The sequence below is a fragment of the Brachyistius frenatus genome, unplaced genomic scaffold, assembly GCF_029030835.1.
Source record: "Brachyistius frenatus isolate BFR_SWC_R1_liver_20210118 unplaced genomic scaffold, ASM2903083v1 Contig_1, whole genome shotgun sequence".
NCBI classification, from domain to species: domain Eukaryota; kingdom Metazoa; phylum Chordata; class Actinopteri; family Embiotocidae; genus Brachyistius; species Brachyistius frenatus.
The window spans coordinates 11,433,037-11,452,643 of record NW_027210600.1 but is presented as its reverse complement, the minus strand read 5'-3'; the positions used below and the strand labels follow the sequence as shown (position 1 = coordinate 11,452,643).

The 19,607-nt window shown below is 41.5% G+C and overlaps 2 protein-coding genes across 2 annotated transcripts in view; one reads left to right on the top strand and one right to left on the bottom strand.

The window, feature by feature from the left end:
* Nucleotides 1-1,151: 1,151 nt before the first annotated feature.
* drc12 (dynein regulatory complex subunit 12 homolog) lies at nt 1,152-6,186 on the bottom strand. The gene is made up of 6 exons (XM_069690355.1): nt 6,109-6,186; nt 5,313-5,379; nt 3,972-4,096; nt 3,653-3,745; nt 3,426-3,556; nt 1,152-1,762 (listed from the first exon to the last, which is right to left on the bottom strand). The coding sequence occupies exons 1-6, from the start codon at nt 6,173-6,175 to the stop codon at nt 1,634-1,636; spliced, it is 612 nt and encodes a 203-aa protein (XP_069546456.1). The 5' UTR covers nt 6,176-6,186; the 3' UTR covers nt 1,152-1,633.
* Nucleotides 6,187-6,775: 589 nt separating this feature from the next.
* cbl (Cbl proto-oncogene, E3 ubiquitin protein ligase) overlaps nt 6,776-19,607 on the top strand; it is a 33,591-nt gene continuing 20,759 nt past the window's right edge. Inside the window, exons 1-2 of the mRNA XM_069690245.1 lie at nt 6,776-7,079; nt 11,604-11,851. Of these exons, the coding sequence (XP_069546346.1) occupies nt 6,933-7,079; nt 11,604-11,851 (395 nt within the window). The 5' untranslated portion in view covers nt 6,776-6,932. The remainder of the gene's footprint in view (nt 7,080-11,603; nt 11,852-19,607) is intronic.

Genomic DNA, 19,607 nt, shown 5'->3' with positions numbered 1-19,607 from the left:
TTGTTGGTCTCCGTTGACCTTGGATTCAAGTTCCAAAGACTGAGGTAAACATCAGTCACTTTCCATAATGACTTCACCTTTTACAGAGCATCATCTATCTCTGAGTGAAAGCTTCGATGACAGAGTTCAAATTACAAACTGTTCATTAATCAAATTCACCGTGAACAAAACAGGGTCCTGATTTCTCCCATTGCTAGTCGGTATAGCAGCATTTTTCCTATGTGGGAATTGTTTACTGCACTACAAACCTTAAGTTTAGGCCTAATAGGTATATACTCTTAGTAATTGAATAGAATTTAAAACATTTATCTTGGTATTGTGCTTAACTCCTACTTTATGGACATTGTCATGCTACATTATACTTCTACTTCACTATATTTCAATGGGAGATGTTTTACAAATACTTTTATTATTGACACTTAGAATATGTTTAATTTATAGTATTTTTGTATTTTTGCTGTAATATGATTATTATAGGCTACATTTATAATAACTTTTCCATAAGGGGAATATTACTATATTACTGCCGGTAAATCCTTTATCTGTGTTCAGGTGCACTGTGCTTATCTCATTTTAACTATACTTGGGTGGCTGCAGTCGACCCCATTAAACCCTAACCAAACAGAAACACAAATGGCACCAACTCCTTATGGTTTGAGGAGAAAATATTGGTTTTCAGATAATGGCCTCTTGAGTTCATGTGTTAATTAGTGGTTAGAGCACAGAATTATCTTAATCCCTGAGTAAATGATTCATTTACCCCACAGATGCAAAGCTAAAAAAAAATTGCACTGGGCCATGAAAAAGATGCACAAATGTCAGCCTTGGAAGTAAAATCAGTTTATCTCACTCCCCGCAGGGGAATTCAGGTTTTATCGATGCTGGGCAGCAAAATCATATTTCCTGCATCATTAACTGTTATTTTGCCTTTCTCTTGTTATTGTCTGTATAGCATTATTTTTTAGTTTACTTTGTATTTTGCTTGTGGACAGTTTTACCTTGGGCTTTCTTGTTTTTATTTTATCTTGTTTTTTTGTTTGTTTTTTATCATATTAAGCCTCTAAAACACAGCCAGTGAAAACTGTATCTACATTGCCATCTTTGCTGGATTCTGTAATTGTCCTAAAATCATGATCATCACAGTTTTCTCTTACCCAGTTTTTTTTTTATTATTATTTCATACCACGGCCGTGTAATCCTCAAATTCTTTTATTCAACTTCAAAATATTTTGTCTCAAAAACAACAAAGTATAGAAAACACACTGTGACACTCTAAAAGCATCTTTGTATCGTTGGGTATTCTGGTCTCCATCTCCCCGACCATAAACAGTCATTTGCTACATCTAGTGGGCATTACACAACATTACAGACACTGCATGTTGAACTACCGAATACATGCATAGATATGGTAACTAAGACTGTTTTGTATTCTGATGGTAGAATATATATAAAGACAACATCCATCCGGGCGGTAGTCATACTGAAATGTGAGTTGCAAATTGATCCTGTCACAGAATTCACTTTCAGTTGAGCCATACGTCAGATCAAATAGAGCCAAGTTGTGGACACAACATTTTAACAAATGCATCTCACTGAGAAGAACAGCTGTTCTCCTCTGTAAGAAGCCTGTCTTTTAAATGTCCAGTGCATTCAGGCCAAATTCAGAGAGCAGTTCCTTGTAATTTTGGTGAAGGGCTGTGCTCTTGTCCTCCCACCCCTGTCGAGCCACAGACAGCTGGGTAGTCAGGCTGTCCAGAGTGTCCTGCAGAAAACAGCAGTAAAATTAAGATGCAAGCTATGATTTTCCCTTTAAATCACCCAGTTGTCTAACCTGATAACCCTCCCCTCGTAACCACCTTTATCTCTGATGAGCTTCACGAGTGAGCTGATGGAGAGGAGGCTTAATTAGATTCTGTGTCATACTGGGGAAGATAGAAATAATGTTAATTACATATTAAAATCCTATCTCAATAATCACAGGCTAAGCCCTCTACTGGGGCTGTATAGGCTTGACCACTTACCTTTGAAGATGTGAGCACTGAAAATGTCCATGGTACTGTCTGTGCTCAGCCAATGTAACTATAGAAGTTCAACAATGACCCCATTCCTCATCCATTACATCTTAATAAAAACTCCTACTTTACAACTTCCAGGTCTTATTGCCCTGGTTTTAAGTGCTAATCTGTATCTTAAGGTTAGCACAACATGACAAAATCATTATTATGGATGATGTAAAGTTAAGCTCTTGGTATACTGCTTGAAACAGCTCTACAATAGACAATGTTATCCTTAAGCCGAGAATGAAAGAGAATTGTGCTGGCCACTGTAAGTAAACAGTGATGTGAATCCAGGCAGATTGATGTTCTGTGGCCGTGTAACACTCGAGAGTCCTAACAAATCATTGGAGTACTAACTTGTAGTTTTCAACTTGGCTTATGTGTCCAACTACCTGCTTTAGACAGTCATGTGAAGGCTCAGAAAAAAAAAAAAAATCTCTTTTGCAAAGCTGTTTCCAGCAGAGTGACGTCTCCAGGGTGATGGTGGTGTCTGTAGTGTTGTTGACCTGTAGCTTTATTGGACAAAACTATGACACTACAATTCAGACTGAAACAAAAGACTCTCTTTCATGTGAGTAGTGGAACGGAGGGAAAGCCTCCTACAACACTGCACCTGTGGTTCATTTGCCAGTTACAATTTGTTTTTATCTCTGTATTTGACATAAGCTTTGACTGCCAAACGGATGAACCCTGCTGTGCCTGTAAATCACACGTATATGTAGGTTTGTAGAATTTCTGACTTTAGCGACTGCTCAGAAACGATATAAACTGCAACAGTTTTCATCAGGATTGTGTCATTATTCGACAACCAAAAGGTTTTTCCATCACAAAGATATGAAGGATGCTATAAAAAGTGTGCACACAGATGTTCTGACTTGACAACGCTAAGCCCCAATCTGCACCTGGTCACTGGTTGTTCCGCCATTTTAGTTATATGCTCAGTATAAGGCAATCGCAGACACAGCTAAGTCACAAGCCTAACTGTTGCTGTGGGGAAAGAGCTTGAAAAAAAAAAAAGTTGGTCTTTGAGGTCCAAGCACTAGTCTTTTACACTTTCATGTTTGCATGACGCCTCACACCCAGGCACTTCCGCCAAACAAAACGGACATTGCGTTCACACGGGGTTGATCTAACGCCAAACCACATTAATTCACCACAGAAAAATAGATGAGGGATGAGGAGAATGCACATGGTGCAAGAGGTTTATCCTAAATGACTTGGCACCGACCTGTACAACGAGGTCTACAGTCCAAGCGACCTCCAACATGTCCGATCAAACCCAGAGGCCTCTTACTGCCTGCTTCTTCACAGCTTTCTTTCAATAATTGTGCACTGGCTTTAAGTTGAACTAGTTGTGTTGCAACTCACATGCAGGACCTTCTCGTAGTCCATTTCCATGTTGTCCAGCTTGTGTTGGAGGTCCGCTATGACGGCATCTTTCTCCTGTTCCACTCGCTCACTCTCCCTTTTCTCGCTCCTCAGTTCTTCCTGACACAGGACTAGAAAAATACATACAGGCAGATCATCACTTTAATTTGGTTCTTCTATGGCTTTATTCGCGGAAGTATAGACTTTAGAATTTGAATAATTCATACCAAGTTCTTCTTTCAGCTGGCTGACCTCCTTCTCCAGCCTCTTCACCTTGTTGGTCAGCTCTGTCTGCATAGTGTTGTACTGGCGACTGAGGTCTGAAGTGACATCTGTGTCAGCTACGTCAGACTTCACTGCTGATTCACTTTGTAAGGCTAATGCAGCAATCATCTTAAGCACCCAGCTAATTAGACTTTTTGTTCCTCAAAAATTATCCTATCCTCGGCAAATATGGCCCTTGTCCTCACTCCCAACGGGGCTCACACTGTGCTAAGGTTTTTAAAAGAAAGACTCATTTTTTATTCATGCCCCGTCCGTACGTACCGGAGTTGATGTCCCTGTGGTCTTGTCTCTCCTGCTGCAGCTTCTGCTCCAGGTCTCTCACGCGTCTCCTCAGATCAGTCCTATGAGACTGGACGTCTCTCAGTGACTCACACTGCAAGGCTGCGGTGAATCACACAAACACATGAATACATGACGTACAGACAGCAGAAGTGGCAATAACTCAGTAACATTTCTGTTGTCAAAATCATATTAAGGCAAACTCAATTGTTTTGGAAAACGTGTTTAAATATCCTGTTATGCTTGTTTAGCTTCCACTGGTGGGTGAATCATTTGGTTTCTTTATTTCACTAAAAGTACAATTACAATCATGTAAAATACCCCAATCCAGGTCATGCATTTAAGGTTTCACCCAAATAAAAGCACGTCAGTTGAAAATACCAAAGTAAAAGTACTGATGCATGATTTACTGTCCATTCAATAAGGTCACTTTACTGCTGCAGCTGATGAGGCTCATTTTAACTAATAATAGCGTGACCTATAACAATGCAGTTATTATATTAGCTGATTATAAAATATGTTTTCTCCATGAAGTCCTTAATCAGCTAACTTAATAGTAATCATAGCCAACAAAAAGTGTATTTGTGTATGCTGAAGCACGGCACTTGAGTAAATACACTGACTTCTAACTACAAATCCAAGTACTTTACTCAGTAATATGACTATATGGTATGTTTTGTGTATAAAAACTAATTTCAGGTGGATTAGAAATAGAAAAATCATAGAAGATTGCCACTAAGATGAATAAATGCACTCATATTTTTCTTGGTAATATGTTGGCAGTTACTGGTTTCAGAGCACATACTGACAGATAGAATGAAGAAATGGAAAATGATAGTGTTATAGTGAATCATCGATCAATCAGTCAATCAACAGATAATTAATCACTAATTATTGTTGAGAGGATTTAGTGATTGTAAGGAACATGTCAAGCAAAAAACGGCTTGTCTGTTTTGTGTCCTTGTACATTTTTTTTTTAATCTTTATAGGTTTTGGACTATTGGTTGAACAATAAGCAATTTTAAGATGCCTCCTTGGGAACATTTTTCCTGTTTTCTTCAATTTAATAGACCAAATGATTAATCAGGGCGGGGTTTTGGGTCGGTGAGGCTCACAAGCTCTGGGTTTCAAAAAGGCCGGGTACATCAGACCCCTTGAAGGACACCATTTCAAGACACAATAGAAAATAGACTTGTGTACTTTAATGAGTCACCTTCAGTTTGACCTTCTCAGCAATATTCAATAAAGCCGCTTGCCCTCGTAATAAATCCAAGCACATCCCACAGTATTTGGAAAAGAAGTGAACTTAAAATCTCATCAGTGTGATCCTGCAGAATCTCTGTATCCAGAAAATGACGACGCCTGTACTTATCCTCCAAGTCATTTTCACCTGCAACAAGGAAATAATATTTGAAAGAGGAGCATGATTTAACATCACAAAAAGCAAAAAATAAGAGTCATCTCATGAGCTAAGTTACTTTTTTCTGGAATTTTCTTTGTGATCTTTTTGGTCGTTTTCTTTGGGGGCATGTTTGCTTGCTGCCAGGCTGCCTGTTCAGACCTTTGAGCACACTAACTATGCACACAGGAGGCCTACACTAACTATATGGGGATGAGTCTTTGTTGCCGGGCACTGGTTGCTGAGTGAGTTGCCATGGCACTATAACTGTCCAGCTTGATTGATAGTTGATTGACTTTACCAAGAGCCAATCACAACTTGACTGCGAAAGGGTGCTCACGGTCACGGCGTGTTTTAAGCTCACGCGCACAGGCTGCGCCGTCATTGGATCTTTTGGTAGGACATGTCAAAGCGTCCTTTGTTGTCAGGGGCGACCAAAGCCCGCGCTGGGAGAATCCAGAATCCATTCAGCATCTCTTGAACGTTTTATGAATGCTGTTACAGGCAGAGGCGCGCGCCCGACTACATTCATGGAGCGTGAACGCGCGTAGAGAAGGCGTGGAGTGTTTTTTTTTTTTTTTTTTTTTTTTGGGGGGGGGGGTGTGAACGGAAGGGGCCGTACAGGAAAGGAAAGGGCCGCGACATACACGTCACGAGAGGAAACAGAAAAAAAAAAAAAAAAATACTGGCAATGTTTAATTATCACAATTATTTATTCACCCGTGTTCGCGCACGTGCGACCGCGAAGCGTTCGCAGTTTTAAGTGCAACTTCTCGTCCTCGGTCATCGCTGTCTGTCGTCAGCCGCGGAGCCCGCAGAGGAAGGCGGACACGGTTACAGAGCCGCTGAACGTCCCGTCAGACCACGGAGAGAGGAGCTGCTGCTGCTGCTGCTGCTGCTGCGGGCGAAACAAAACAAAACAACAACAACAAAAAAAGGGGAACGACTTCGGGGGGGTTGGTCAGGAGAAGAGGACACACTCAAGAGTCCACAAGGCGTCCGTGCAGAGAAAACGGGGGCCATTGTCCTCCAGCTTGAGGGCGAGAGGAGAGAGACGGGTCCGGGGCTCCGCTGATTTAGCCTCCTGCGCGTGGGGTCCCCTGCAGAGAGGAGCAGCCCGGCCAGCTAGCTGCAGCGCGGAGCTGTGAGGGATTGTTGTGCTTCTTTTGTCCGAAAGTCATTTAATCTGACGGACGCGCTAATGTTGTTAATGTTACTGATGGGAGCCTTCATCCGATAGTCCTCCTCCTCCTCCCTCCTCTTCCCTCCTCCCGTCGGACCCTGGCTCGGATCCGTCACTCGGGCGCTGTCCTCGCAGGGGGGTACCGGATCATCACCATCGCCCGTACAAGCTAATCCCAAGCGGCGGTTCGGTTCGGTCCGGCCCGGCCCGGTCCGGTCCGGTCCCCCTACCCCCCACCTCCTCTCTCTCTCTCTCCTCTCCCTCCGGACCCCGGACCCCCTCTTTGCCCCCCTCCGCCTCGCCTGTCTGCCGCCGCCGCCGCCGCCGCCGCTCTGGCCGACCCGAGCCGCCGAGCGCGAACATGGCTGGGAACCTGAAGAAAGGCGGGGGGCTCATCGGGATGATGAAGGACGCCTTCCAGCCCCACCACCACCACCTCCACTCCCACCACCAGCCCGGGGCCGTGGACAAAAAGACGGTGGAGAAGTGCTGGAAGCTGATGGACAAGGTTTGTGATGATCCGCTGGTCGGAGGCGACCGCGAGCTAACCGCAGCTAGCTCAAGCTAATCTTCGCCCGCTTTGCAGGTCTGCTGATGCTAACGTTGAGTTAGCTCGTCAGCTGTTACAAAACACACGAGGAGAAACACACTCGAGCTCATTTAACAACACTCCGTTGTGTGTGTGTTTTTTGTTGTTGTTGTTGTTGTTTTTTTAACCTTTTGCTGGGACTTTTTAAAGCAGCCTGATATTAACGTTAGCTCCCGGACACAGAAAGGGGGATGTTTGCTAATCGGCTAACGAGGTTAGTCGCCACCGTGGTACGAAACTATAACTATAACTTGTTTAAATACTAAACTTCAGCCTTAACTAAGAAGGTACCGAGCATAAAGACAAGACAATAACATTAATGTAGTGAACTTATGTTGGTGAACTGAAACTACGTTGTTGCAGAAAAGCCAGCTGTCTCGTTAGCCTCTTTTTGTAAAGTGCAACACATTCTTGATAAAGGGGAGAAAGAAAAAAAAATGAAAGTTAAAAAAAAAAAGAAACGTGTCCATTGATTTTGGCCAATTTATGCTCTTTCAACGAGGGAGACTCATCTCAGCTCTACTTGACGGAAAAAAAGAAAAAGTCTTCACAGTTTGACCTCCGTTTCCTGTGAGTTTCACAGCTTCTCTCTTCTTCCCCTTCCTCCTTTTGAGATGTGACTTTAAAAGACAAGTACCCTTTTTTCTCTCTCTTTTTTTAATTTTATGTTATTTTTTTTTAAAGAAACCACATTCCGGTGTATTTTTTGCGACATCACAAGTCTGGTAGAGGAGGGATTGTACAGAAAGCAGAATTTGAAAGCTACAAGTTTTAAGCTGTTTGGGAGTTTACCTCATGGGAATAATTGAGCATGTTCCTCTGACCCAGCGAGGTGAAAACATATCTTACCTTTTTTCTTCTTTTTTTTTAAATTGCTGTAAGACCCAACGTATTTTTTTTTTCTTTTACTCCTCCAGACAGTAGTAGCAAAGATTTTTGCCAAGTGCCATCTAAAGAAAAACCACAGCCCGCCCACCGTATACTGGAGACCCAACACCTACAAAATGATCACTGCAGTTTCTCTTTGAAAACGCCCCACCCCCTAATCCCCCCTACTCGGGGCCTAGTTAAAGTTTATCAAAACTGTAAGGCTTAATTTTTTTTTTTTTTTTTATCCCCAGAGTTGTTTGCGGTTCCAGTTCTTAAAGGGCGGAGCGTATCAAATTAAGCAGTATTTCAGGACGGAGCGTGCTTTAACGTCATCATTGGCACTTCGGTGATGCGGTCTGGATCGAGGCACTCGCGAGTTTCGGATGATTATACGTCAATGAAAATATAGTTGTGAATACTGTATTGCACTTGTTTCAGTAGGTTCACCGAAACCTGACACATTGCCCTTTTAATGTTGTGTTGTATTCACAGGAATGACAAACCGCCCTCTTGTTTTTAATGATTCATTCATTCCTTCACACACATTAATTTGACTCATTTATCTTCGCATCTAAAGAGGTGCAATAAGTCAGCGGTCCCCCGCTGTGTCTTAAACAAACCTCTAATCCATTTAGTTAGGCTTTTTAGATTGGCGACGCCAATCGCAACTTCTGCCATACTTTCTCACGCAGTTAAAGTCGCAACCAGAGCCAACTTTCCTCCAAGCTGGTTAACCTTTAAACGCCTTAAGCTTTGGTCGAAAATCTGCCCCGTCAACGTCAGGAGAGGCAGGCGCAGGTGGAAGAGAGGAAATGATAAGTGGAATGCAGTTTAGCTTGGAGGCAGTCAACTTTTTAACATCAAGACCATCAAGCCTTAATGCACGTTGACATAAAAAAAAGCACTTCATGCGTGTAGGCCACAACAAAACCAGTTGCACACGTGCATGCATGAACATGTGTTTGACTGAGTTATGGGTGCACGTGTTTGCATTGCAGATGATAATGTTATTGGTGTAACCTTGGCAAAAGTCTTATCTGGCCTCAGACATAACCAGTGTGTTTGGAAGCCTGGAGAACAGCTCGGGAAATTAGGGCAGTGTTGGCAACGATACTCGGTTCAGCTGCCCAAATCATCTGAAATTCAGAACACACCAAAAGCACCACACCATGCAGTCATTTAGACTCTTCTCTCTGCTTCAGGTGCATCTCGGTTTGAAGAGATTGAGGAAAAAAAAATTGATGACAACGTCAACGCATTTCTACTTTTATCTCATCAGTCTAGTGCTGAATGTAATATGCATGATCCTTTTGTACTAGTTGTGTATTTTCTGGTGCCAAATTTACAACCAGCAGCAGCAGGAAGCTGAGCTTTTAATGTTCAGTCACTGACGAAGGCCCACAAGCTAAAAACATTTCACCTGTTGTGAAATTAGTGCTGCCTAAAATATCCAACTGGTCAAATGTGACCTCATTCGTTTTAAAAGGGAATTTGATCCAGTGATGAAGAACCGACCCGTCTGAGCACAGTGGCCCATTTACAAACTGAGATTTCTTAATTATGTTAAATAGCTGTCTATATAAAGGATGGCTTATTTGGCATCTGGATTCTTGAGCTGTCTCCCCATGTCATTTAATTCACATATAAATGAGCTTATAATTTTGAGAATAATGGTAATGACCAATCAGTAATTGTTTTGTTTATAAAATATCAGAAAAGAGTAGAAAAAAAAAGGTCTTAGACGGTTTAATAATGTTTCAGATGAATGATGTCCAAATAGCCTATTTTGTGTGACCGTTTCTCTAAAATCCAAAGATATTCAGTTCACAAAAAAAAAGTTATGAACCGATTATCAAAATAGCTGCTGAATACTTTTCTATCAGTCGACTAATTAATTATTCAACCAATCATTAAAGCTCTTATTAGATATTATTCCATGCCTTGTCACAGAGAGGATTTAGAAGAACTCGTATCAAAGAAATAAACATTAAATATCCATACAATTTGACTTTTTAAAATTGATACCTGTTGCGGCTTAGAAACTCGTGAAATTGTTGGCATGTTTTCAATCCAGCATAAAAGTCACTATGGCATAGATTCATGTGTTTAAAGTACAGCTGGACAAATCCTCAATATCGGTATTGTGACAATATTGCAGGGATGACTACTGGTGCAAGTGAAAATTACATCACATCACGTTACGAATATTTCATTTTCATGCCGTGAAGAGAAGAACAGGTTATTGTCTGTAGCTGTAATTAACGGATGTCCCTCACGTGCAGACTATCGGTAGATGCTAGCTCGTTCACCGAGAAGCCTCCAGTTGCTGCAGCGCACGCAGCTCCCGACAGGTCTGTGGCCAAAAGTGACTGATGAGAATGAAATGTAAAACGTGCCTCAGTTAAAACGCCTGATCTGTAAGGAATGAGCCATGTCCTGTTTTTGACTTGCAGTTGTTTAGTCACCGCTGAAGCTGACAGGGTCGCTCTACATCAGCTCAGGTTCAAATCAAGACAAGTCACCTTGAAATTTGAAGTAGAAGTGGGGATTTTTCGCCTCTGCAGTCACACAAAGTGCTCGCGGCCTGACGCAAATGTGCCCGGTGGTAAATGACAGCAACAGTACAGAGTGTCATGGTGGTGTTCCTGCTGTTTGCCTGTGTCTTTTGTAATGGCCTGATAAGTGACTCGGACATGGCGCAGCAGTACAGTGAGATGGGTGGAGGAAAGGTTGAACATTACTTGGAATGAAATATGCATTCATACACTCCAGTGAATGATGTTCCACTCGAGCATGTGACCGTAGACAGCGGAGGTCTAAACGAACATGTCTTTTTAGAGAGAGTGTAACATGATTATCTTTCTGTTCCCCAATTACAATTAAAATGCATGAGTATTTTGTGGGGGGGGGGAGGATGTTTCTTGAAGTACTTTAGTTGAAACTTAAATCCACATTTTCAATACAACAGTCGGTGCTTCAGCTGTTTAAACTCGCAAGGAAATCATATTCAAATCTTACGTCATGAGAATTGGAGTTTTTAAGGCAGAAGTGGTGAAGGATGTGCAGATTGAAATGGGGAAGTGTAAACACATCAACTGCTTCTCTGTCTACAAAGAGTCCTCTGTTTCGTCTGTAGATCGAAGGAAGTAGAGCGACAGTGGTGAAATAAGTCATGATGCCATAAATGATTTTTGCTGTGATACTCGGAACATGCATGCCATTACATAATATATAGACTTCCCACAGTCTAAAAGCTGCGAGCTCGACCTTTAACTTTTGTGTTATTTTCCATTTTGCATATCCTCTGTCTGGGCTCGCCAACAGTACTTTGCACTGCAGCCTAAGTGCTTTAATATATGACGTAAATAATGCCTCACATGTACATAATGAAAATAACATAGTGACATAAGAGACACTTCTTTGATTGTGTTTCTGTGTCACTGTCCTATCAGTGGTCTCATCTCTTACTTTCTAACATCCTTCAGCATGATTTTCTCTCGTGTACCCTCTCGCTCCCAATTCTCATCTCTTAACTGTATCTTTTCCTCCCCCTCACATCTTCCCTTTCTGCAGGTGGTGCGCCTGTGCCAAAACCCCAAACTGGCTCTGAAGAACAGCCCCCCTTACATCCTGGACCTGCTGCCAGACACCTACCAGCACCTGCGCACCATTTTGTCTCGCTACGAGGGCAAAATGGAGACTCTGGGGGACAACGAGTACTTCCGGGTCTTCATGGAAAACCTCACCAAGAAGACCAAGCAGACCATCAGCTTGTTCAAGGAGGGCAAGGAACGCATGTATGAGGAGAACTCGCAACCCAGGTGAGTAACGTGGCTAAAGAAAATGGCTTCCATCTTAATATTAACCGAATTGATACGATTTCCTTGAAGGCTTTTCAAACTGCGCTGCCGAGCTTAATTGTGTTGATTTTTGTATATATTTGTTTTATGTACCCATCTGATTGGAAGGGTGAAGTTCTTGTAATGCTGCAGACCCTTCTCAATAATTACTAACAGTGCAACCACAGGGTGAAATGTTGCACCCATCCTTGGGCTCCAGGGTAGTTGTAGCTCAAGATGTATCAAATCAAGAGCAGAGATGTGTTGTGGTTTGAGCATGTGAGCCTCTGTGGGCTGAATGGCGCTCAATCTACAGCTGCCTGGCTGCCTGTCACTTTGTTTTCGTGCCTTCCTATCTCTACCATCTACTTGAACATGTTCTCTTCATGTAGCTGTCTTACTGTACTGTTTGTATTTAAATCGCACTGTCTTCTTTTCAGTCACTTTCTTTTTTGAGTAATCTTTCTCCTGAAGTGCACAGAGGTGTCCAATCTGCACTTGGAAAACACCGGTTTAAATCTTTCCACATTTTACGGCCAAACAACTTATCAATTTGTGGAGAATAATTGACAGATGAATTATACCAAAGATAATTATAAAAAAAAATAAGTATTAAGACAATCCTCTTGTTAATATTTTATTTTATTTAAAAAACAAAAACAAATAAAGAACATCCTTTGAGGATAAATCGTGCCGCAAAAGACCTCAAGACTTACTAATTAAACTACCCTCAGTTTAATTAGCTGCCCCTCTGGAGGTGCAGACTGGATGCTGGATGGAGCGGCTCTTATCTTCTTGCTTCATATCCTTAAAGATCCCTTTTGATTCACTTAATGCTGTGGGAGTATGCTGTTGGACTTGGTTGTAACAGACATCATGTACAGTGCTTTATGAAATAATAACAAAGTCCCAAAAGCATTTCATACACGATGTGAACCAGTATCAAATATTATACCTGGTAGGGCTTTCTCCAGAACGGACTCTGGAATTACAAACGGTACGACTTGCAATCGATTTTTTTTTTTTTTTTTTTTTTTCAAACCCTTTGTGTTGTCCAGACAGCGTTATACATCTGACTCCTGTCTTCAGGAGCTTATGCGTTGGTCTGTCAGACAGTGACTCTGAGCAGATGCGGAAATGAGTGGACAGAAACTGCTGCCTGAGTGCAGGAGTTGCTAAAAATATTTTTTTTGCCATGCATTTTATATTTTGAGGAGTCAAAACACCAGATAAAAAGCAATTTATTCAGTTTTGTGTATTAGTGACTTATTTTGCTGTGCAACTCTCCTTAGTTACTCATATATTATTGTTATTTTGAATTTCCTCATTGCAAGATTAAGTAATATCCTTCAGCTCCTCATATGTCACTTCCTGTTGTCAGTTTTTGGCCACCACGTCCTCTTTATTGAGCGCTGCCTTTCAGTCCAGTCAAGTAAAAGCATTTATATGTTTATTGCATTTTGCATTAGGATTTAAACATTTATTCACCTCGTCCCTGTAGAGCAGTTACATTTTCATCAGCAGAAGGTTGATGCGTAGCGGGAAGCTGCAAACTAACAGCAGGATGGATCCTGTTTCTTCCTTCTCTGGCCCTTCAGTACCATATTTATTCACTACAACCTTTGGACCAGCGTTTCATTCGTGCTCTTTTGAATAATACAAAATGTTTCACAATAATAGTCCAAATGTTTAATCATCAGAGCAAATGTGGTATTACGTTTTGTGATCACCATGACAGAAAAGGTTCAAATATAAGTGAACACGGAGCCAAATATGCCCAGGGAGAGAACTAAGAGTGAATCATCGAAGGAGCCAATAGTGGTTTTATTTAGAGGTCCCTTGAGCACGAAAACCAACACAACATAGACTCTAGAGCGGAGTCAGTTTGTGACGAATAGGCCCACGTAGTAGAGCTCTGTGGATCGCTGCATTTCTAGTGTTGCTGTGTGTCCCCTCATGGACTCGTGTCATGACCCGGAGATCTTTGGAAGAAATCACTGAAAAGCTGACTGTCTTAAGTGAAGCTAAAGACAGAGGGAAACTTTTAAGAGATTATTCGAATGACTCCAAAGATGGTTTGTGTTCTTTGTTTGACCCGAAAGGCGGTAAGAAAAAAAAAAAGTGACTCAGAAGTGGGTTCATTGTACGGAGAACATTAATACTGTTGTTAGTTTCCTTTCACAGTTTTAATTGTTGCAGTGAAGTTGAATTTAACATTATTCTTGAAAGGCTTTAATTTGGAACCCACTAAAGAAAACGGAGACAAGAAGAAGCTTTTATTTCAAGCACGGGTGTATTTATCATGAGCCGATAACGTTATTTGTAGGCATTGTAACAGTTTCTCTGTAAAAATTCATTTTCATCATCACTTCATTGCACCGAGGCTGCGCAGAAATAAATTTCTGCTTAAAGCAGAGGAAATACACACACACACACACACACACACACACACACACACACACACACACACACACACACACACACACACACACACACACACACACGCACGAGTAGTCCGGCGTTACACACAAAGGCTGCTATTGTCTGAATGGAGAAACCAGTGGCAGTGACACTAACCAATGAGTATCAGCCCACTTAAGAATGCTATAGAATCAACGTTGAGACGCCACAGAGAGACTCGTCTGTGGTTAGTCTGCAGCTGAGCTTAGCACATGGCTGAAAGGTCGAACTGCGAGGATAAAGATAATCTCACCGCCTGAATGCGGGGAGAGTAGTTTGATAACAAATATGAGGACTCTGACGCTTATTATTTTCACCACCGGGGACTTCAATCGGCATCAGTACTTGATACATATTCACCTAAATGACAATGATTGGGACTCCACCGCAGATTAATGGCTATTTTCGAAAAAAGAGCGAAAGATCCAAGTGTGTCATGAGAGCCCTAAATGCAGCGTGGGTGGATATGCTGTTGTGATGCCATACAGACTTCTCCCCAGTATCTTCCCCAGAGGTTTAAACCCTCTATTTATCTTACCCCCCCCCCTTCTCTCCCCCTTTATGAGCCACACAGATTGTTTAGCTTTAGAGATGAGGTGGAGAAATATAAGCCTGGGTTTGTTTTGTGTTGAGCTGAGCTTGGTCTTTACTTTAGTTGCATCTGAGTTGTGTGGGGAGGAGGTGGCAATGTATTTAAGGGTTTTTTACATACTGACAGAGGAAAGAAAAAGAAAGGGTTCATTGTTGGTCACAGTGGAAGGGAGTGACGATGAAAGTGAGTCTACTGAGAGCGAGACTTAATTATTAACACTGACAGGCTATATTCAGTCAGAATCAACATAACACAGTCAGCACTTCCTCCTTGTTTGCTTCACTTACTTCCTCTTTTGGCGTTCTGCATCGGCACAGCCAAGACTTTTTCTGGCCCCAAGAGTTGACAAAGAGCCACACGGAGAATTAGTTAGTTTTATTTAATTTTTTTTTTACGCTCCATCCAAGTGTTTAAATATTTTTCTTTTGCTTGTTCTGAAAACAGAGTGACTGGAGGAGTAGGATGTTGTAATCTCAACCATATTACCATGGAAAATTTTTCATTTTGGCAGGAATTGGAGCTAAAACCATAAGATATTATAAAAAAAAAAAAAAAAAACATGTCTGACTAGTGCATCAACAAAAGTGACTAATCATTTGTAACTGAGGTCTCCTTATGAAACGGGGTGTTTATTAGGTTTGGTTAATTGTTCTGTGTTTGAAAAAAAAAGTGGTTTTTTTTTTTTTTTTAGCTACTTGGATAACAGCAGTTTTGTCAGAACCAGTGTATTAATTTACACTCAGTCAGATGGGAGACCCATATGTAAAACATTACGCATCGCCCAGTCCCTGAGCAGGCTCATACAGTAGAAGGGTTGATCAATGTGTCCTCAGAAACTCCCCCTTCTCTCCCATGGGTCTAACCGGATACTGCTTTGACCTCTGTGTGAGAGTCTCTTTGATCTTCTTCCTGGGCTAAGCTGCCATTGCATCCCGACTCTGTCGATAAGTCCAGCTGGTTACAGGAAGTGGGGAGCTTATAGGCTTCAGGGTGAAGAATCTGCACCATGGGACGGCCTGCACTGCTCGACCCAAAGGCTAATAATTGATTGTACATTATAGTATAGTAGTATATTATTTGTAGTATGGGGGTTATTAATTATCGTCTGGTTTGTCTCGTTTCTTGTCTTTCCTCAACTAATCTGTCTCTTGGCTCCAGTGAAGAGCGCTTGTATGGCTTTAAAACGGGGCTTGCGGGGTGTCCACTTTTTTTTATCCTCAATTTATTTCTGTAAAAAGAAATTGTAACATAAGATATTAATGATCCAAACTGGTTCAAAGCCACTTGAGGAACAAAAAGATCCTTTGATCCAAAACTGCTGTTTTTATCATTTCTTTAAAAAAAAAAAAAAAAAAAAAATTTTTTTATCATTTAATATTGCTGTTGTCATGATGCTGAGGGTGTTTTTTTTTTTTTTTTGGGGGGGGGGGGGTGGGTTTAGTCACAGCCCCTGCAGACATTAATAAAACAAAAAGGCACTGCCAAAAACATATTTAACCAGCGAGGAGGCAAAGTAAAATAAATCTCTTATTTTAAGAAAAATAAAAATTGCCTGTTTTGGTATTGGATTTAATGATTGCATTATTTATGTGGTTAAAATGTTTCGTCTGTCCTCTAAAGTAGTTCACATCAACAAAATTGATTAATCAATCGGTTAACCTGTTCAGGAACTATGATGATAACCAACCATTGTGCAAGTTTTCACGTTATTGGTTCTCAGCTGGGAATATTTGTCTTAATTCTGTGTTTTATGATTGTAAACTGGATATCTTTAGATTTTGGACCGTCTGTTGAACAAAACAAGACATTTAAAGGTGTCATGTTAGATTCTGGGAAATTGTGATGGAAAACTTTTGAATTTTCTGACGTTTTAAAGACTAAACAAGTAACTGATTAATCCTTAAACACAACAGTAATGACATCATGTAACAATCGTCACTTGCAGCCCGACACAGTTGATATCTTAATCACACGGCCTTTAGCCTTCCACCTCATTGCTCCCCCTCCTTCTTTACTTGCCTCCATACCCTCCTTTACGGAGTGACAGCGTATTGCTTTGCACAATAGAAAAATGCATTCCAGACATGCTTTGGCGATATTATAACAATAGTCAGTAGGAGCAACTTCCTCACGCCTCCACTCATTCAGCCTTCCCTGCAGCTGGACGACTGTACAGTAGTGAATGGGATCCATTTCTCTTCACTCATCACGGCCAAGTGAACTTGTTTTATAAATGTTTCGCTAGTTACTGGTCTGTAAAAGGTCAGTACAAGTGAAGTTGCTAATAGAACTGATGAGGTGAACGTTAGGAGTATTTAAAATCGATTGAAAATGGTCATTATCATCATCAAACATGTATTATTATTATTATTATTATTATTATTATTATTATTGTTAGTTGTATGTTCTACTTTTCTGAACCAGGAATATAACTAAGTGGCTGAAGGGCTGTTTTTGCACCTTCATCTGAAGGACAGTGGGAAGGGACGCGCATGCTCTGAATGAGGACTCGTCTTTCAGTGGGCTGGGCCAGGTGGTTGTCACTGTTGCGTGAGGACACTACACACTTACTGGCTGCTGTTGCTACTGGTCAAAACATCTGTCTGTCTTTGTGTTTGGCGTTTAATTCTCAGTTCATTTTATCGGTTGCACGGAAGCCTTCTTGCTAATGCTTTCAAACCCGGATGGAAAAAAAAGCACGGCAGCAAATTCATTCTGGAGCGCCTTTGATTAAAAGCACGTCTGTGTTGTCAATGATTGTGAAGACAAACATGCCCCCGTACGGTGCAGTACCGCTGGTATTTGCAAATGTCATTTTCATCTATTCCCGTTTTGGTCACCAGCAGAGCCCCGTCCGAAATTATGACTTTCTATTTTCTCACATCCTTGTGAAACAAAGGTCTGTCTCTGAGAGCACAGATATTTATTTTGACTATCTCATACCCATCTTATCACTCTAGCTGCAATACTGAAAGAAAGGTGTGATTGTAGTATTGGTTGGAGTCATGAGGAAATGCAGCGGTGTATTACAGTGATGTCAGATCAAGATGATTACAGATGAAAGTTTGCATGAATATCATTCGCCCCTGCTCTACCACTAGCTTCCGGGCTAACTTCAGTCTTAGTATGTAGTCGTGCGTGAGCGCGAGCGTCTTTGCACGTAGTTTAGCTGGTTGTGATCAAGTTGGGAGTAAAGTAGGGGACGTTTTCCTCTTAGCCAAATGGCTATCAGTGGCGGGAATGGAAAACACAGTTCACACTTGAGAGGCTGCGGGTGTTTCAGCTTCAGTTACATTTTCCCCTACTTGTAGCTTGGGACTCTCTGTGCATGCACATTTCACACGGTCACACGCAAATAGAGCATCGTGGTTATTTCTGTCGCTGAGGTATCAGTGAGCAGCCGACTCATGTAGTCTTCACACTATTAGATTATGGTGATTAGCATGGCGCAACCCACTGTCTTCTCAGCCCTGCGGGGTACAACAAGCACTTGCTGTTTATGCACGGAGATAAATGAGCTCAGATATTCACTCTGATACGGATATTTGGCTGCCGTGAGAGAATTCAGCTAAAACGGACCCATTTCTTTTTTTTTCCCTCCTTTTTACAGCAATCTGTGTTTGAGCCGGTCTATTTTACATGCGTTATAAACTGCTTCGTAAGCGAGACGAATTAACATGGAAATACGTATTTGAAAAAGTTGGACTGGGCTTTTCTGTGGCGCTGTTTTTTTTGTTGTTGTTTTATTTAGCGTATGGTTTTTGTATTCAGTAACATTGTTAAGAAGCAGTTAGTGTGTGTCGTGTGTTATGTGTTGTGTGTGTGTGTGTCGTGTGTTATGTGTTGTGTGCTGTCGTGGCTGTTTCCTGATGGAGATCTGGAACGAATCCAGTTCCGGAGAGTTACATTTATAAAGTGATGACTTGAGCAAAATGGTGTGCCAGAATTTCAAACACATAATCTACTGTGTCCCAGTACAACAGCCACATTTATTTTTCATGTCTGTGTATATATATATTTTTTTTTATATAATTAACTACATTATTAAATTCAGTGTCCAAAATAATACGAAGCCTGGTGCTTCCTTTCTCTTTCCCTGGATTATCATGAAAGGGCCAAAAAAGGTGAAAATGTAGTTGCTTTGTGGTGAAATTCTGGTATTTTGCAATTGATCTTCGTGACGTGAATACTTAGTGTGCCATATTTCCGTCAGCAGGAATAGCTGTGTTGCAGCCAGCCATGAGCAACTGTGATCAGAGCCTGTGATCCTGGGTACAACTTGCATGTTTTGCATATGACTGGAATGGCAAAGTACAATGTGACACTTGTTGTGCTTACATGTCGAAAGCCTCATGAATTTGACCTGTTCCCGTACTTTCTGTCCAGTTCAGTTCAATTCGGTGACTTCTGATGAACTGTGTGATTATATAAAACTGCAAGCCATGGGGAGAAGTGGTAATGAACATGGGTTTGTGCTTTGGTGGTCTCCAAGTGTAGTTGTCCCCGGGGTACCTAGTCCTCATCTGGGCTCATGAACTTCTAAAATGTTGTAAGCAACTTAGTGGTAGCTTTGTTGTCAGGCTCAGTTTGTGTTTGATCTGCATTTCCCTTTCAGCCTTGAGCAGAAAAGATAATACAGCTGCGTGATAGTATTACAGCTACTTGTGACTCTGCCAATCCAGACAG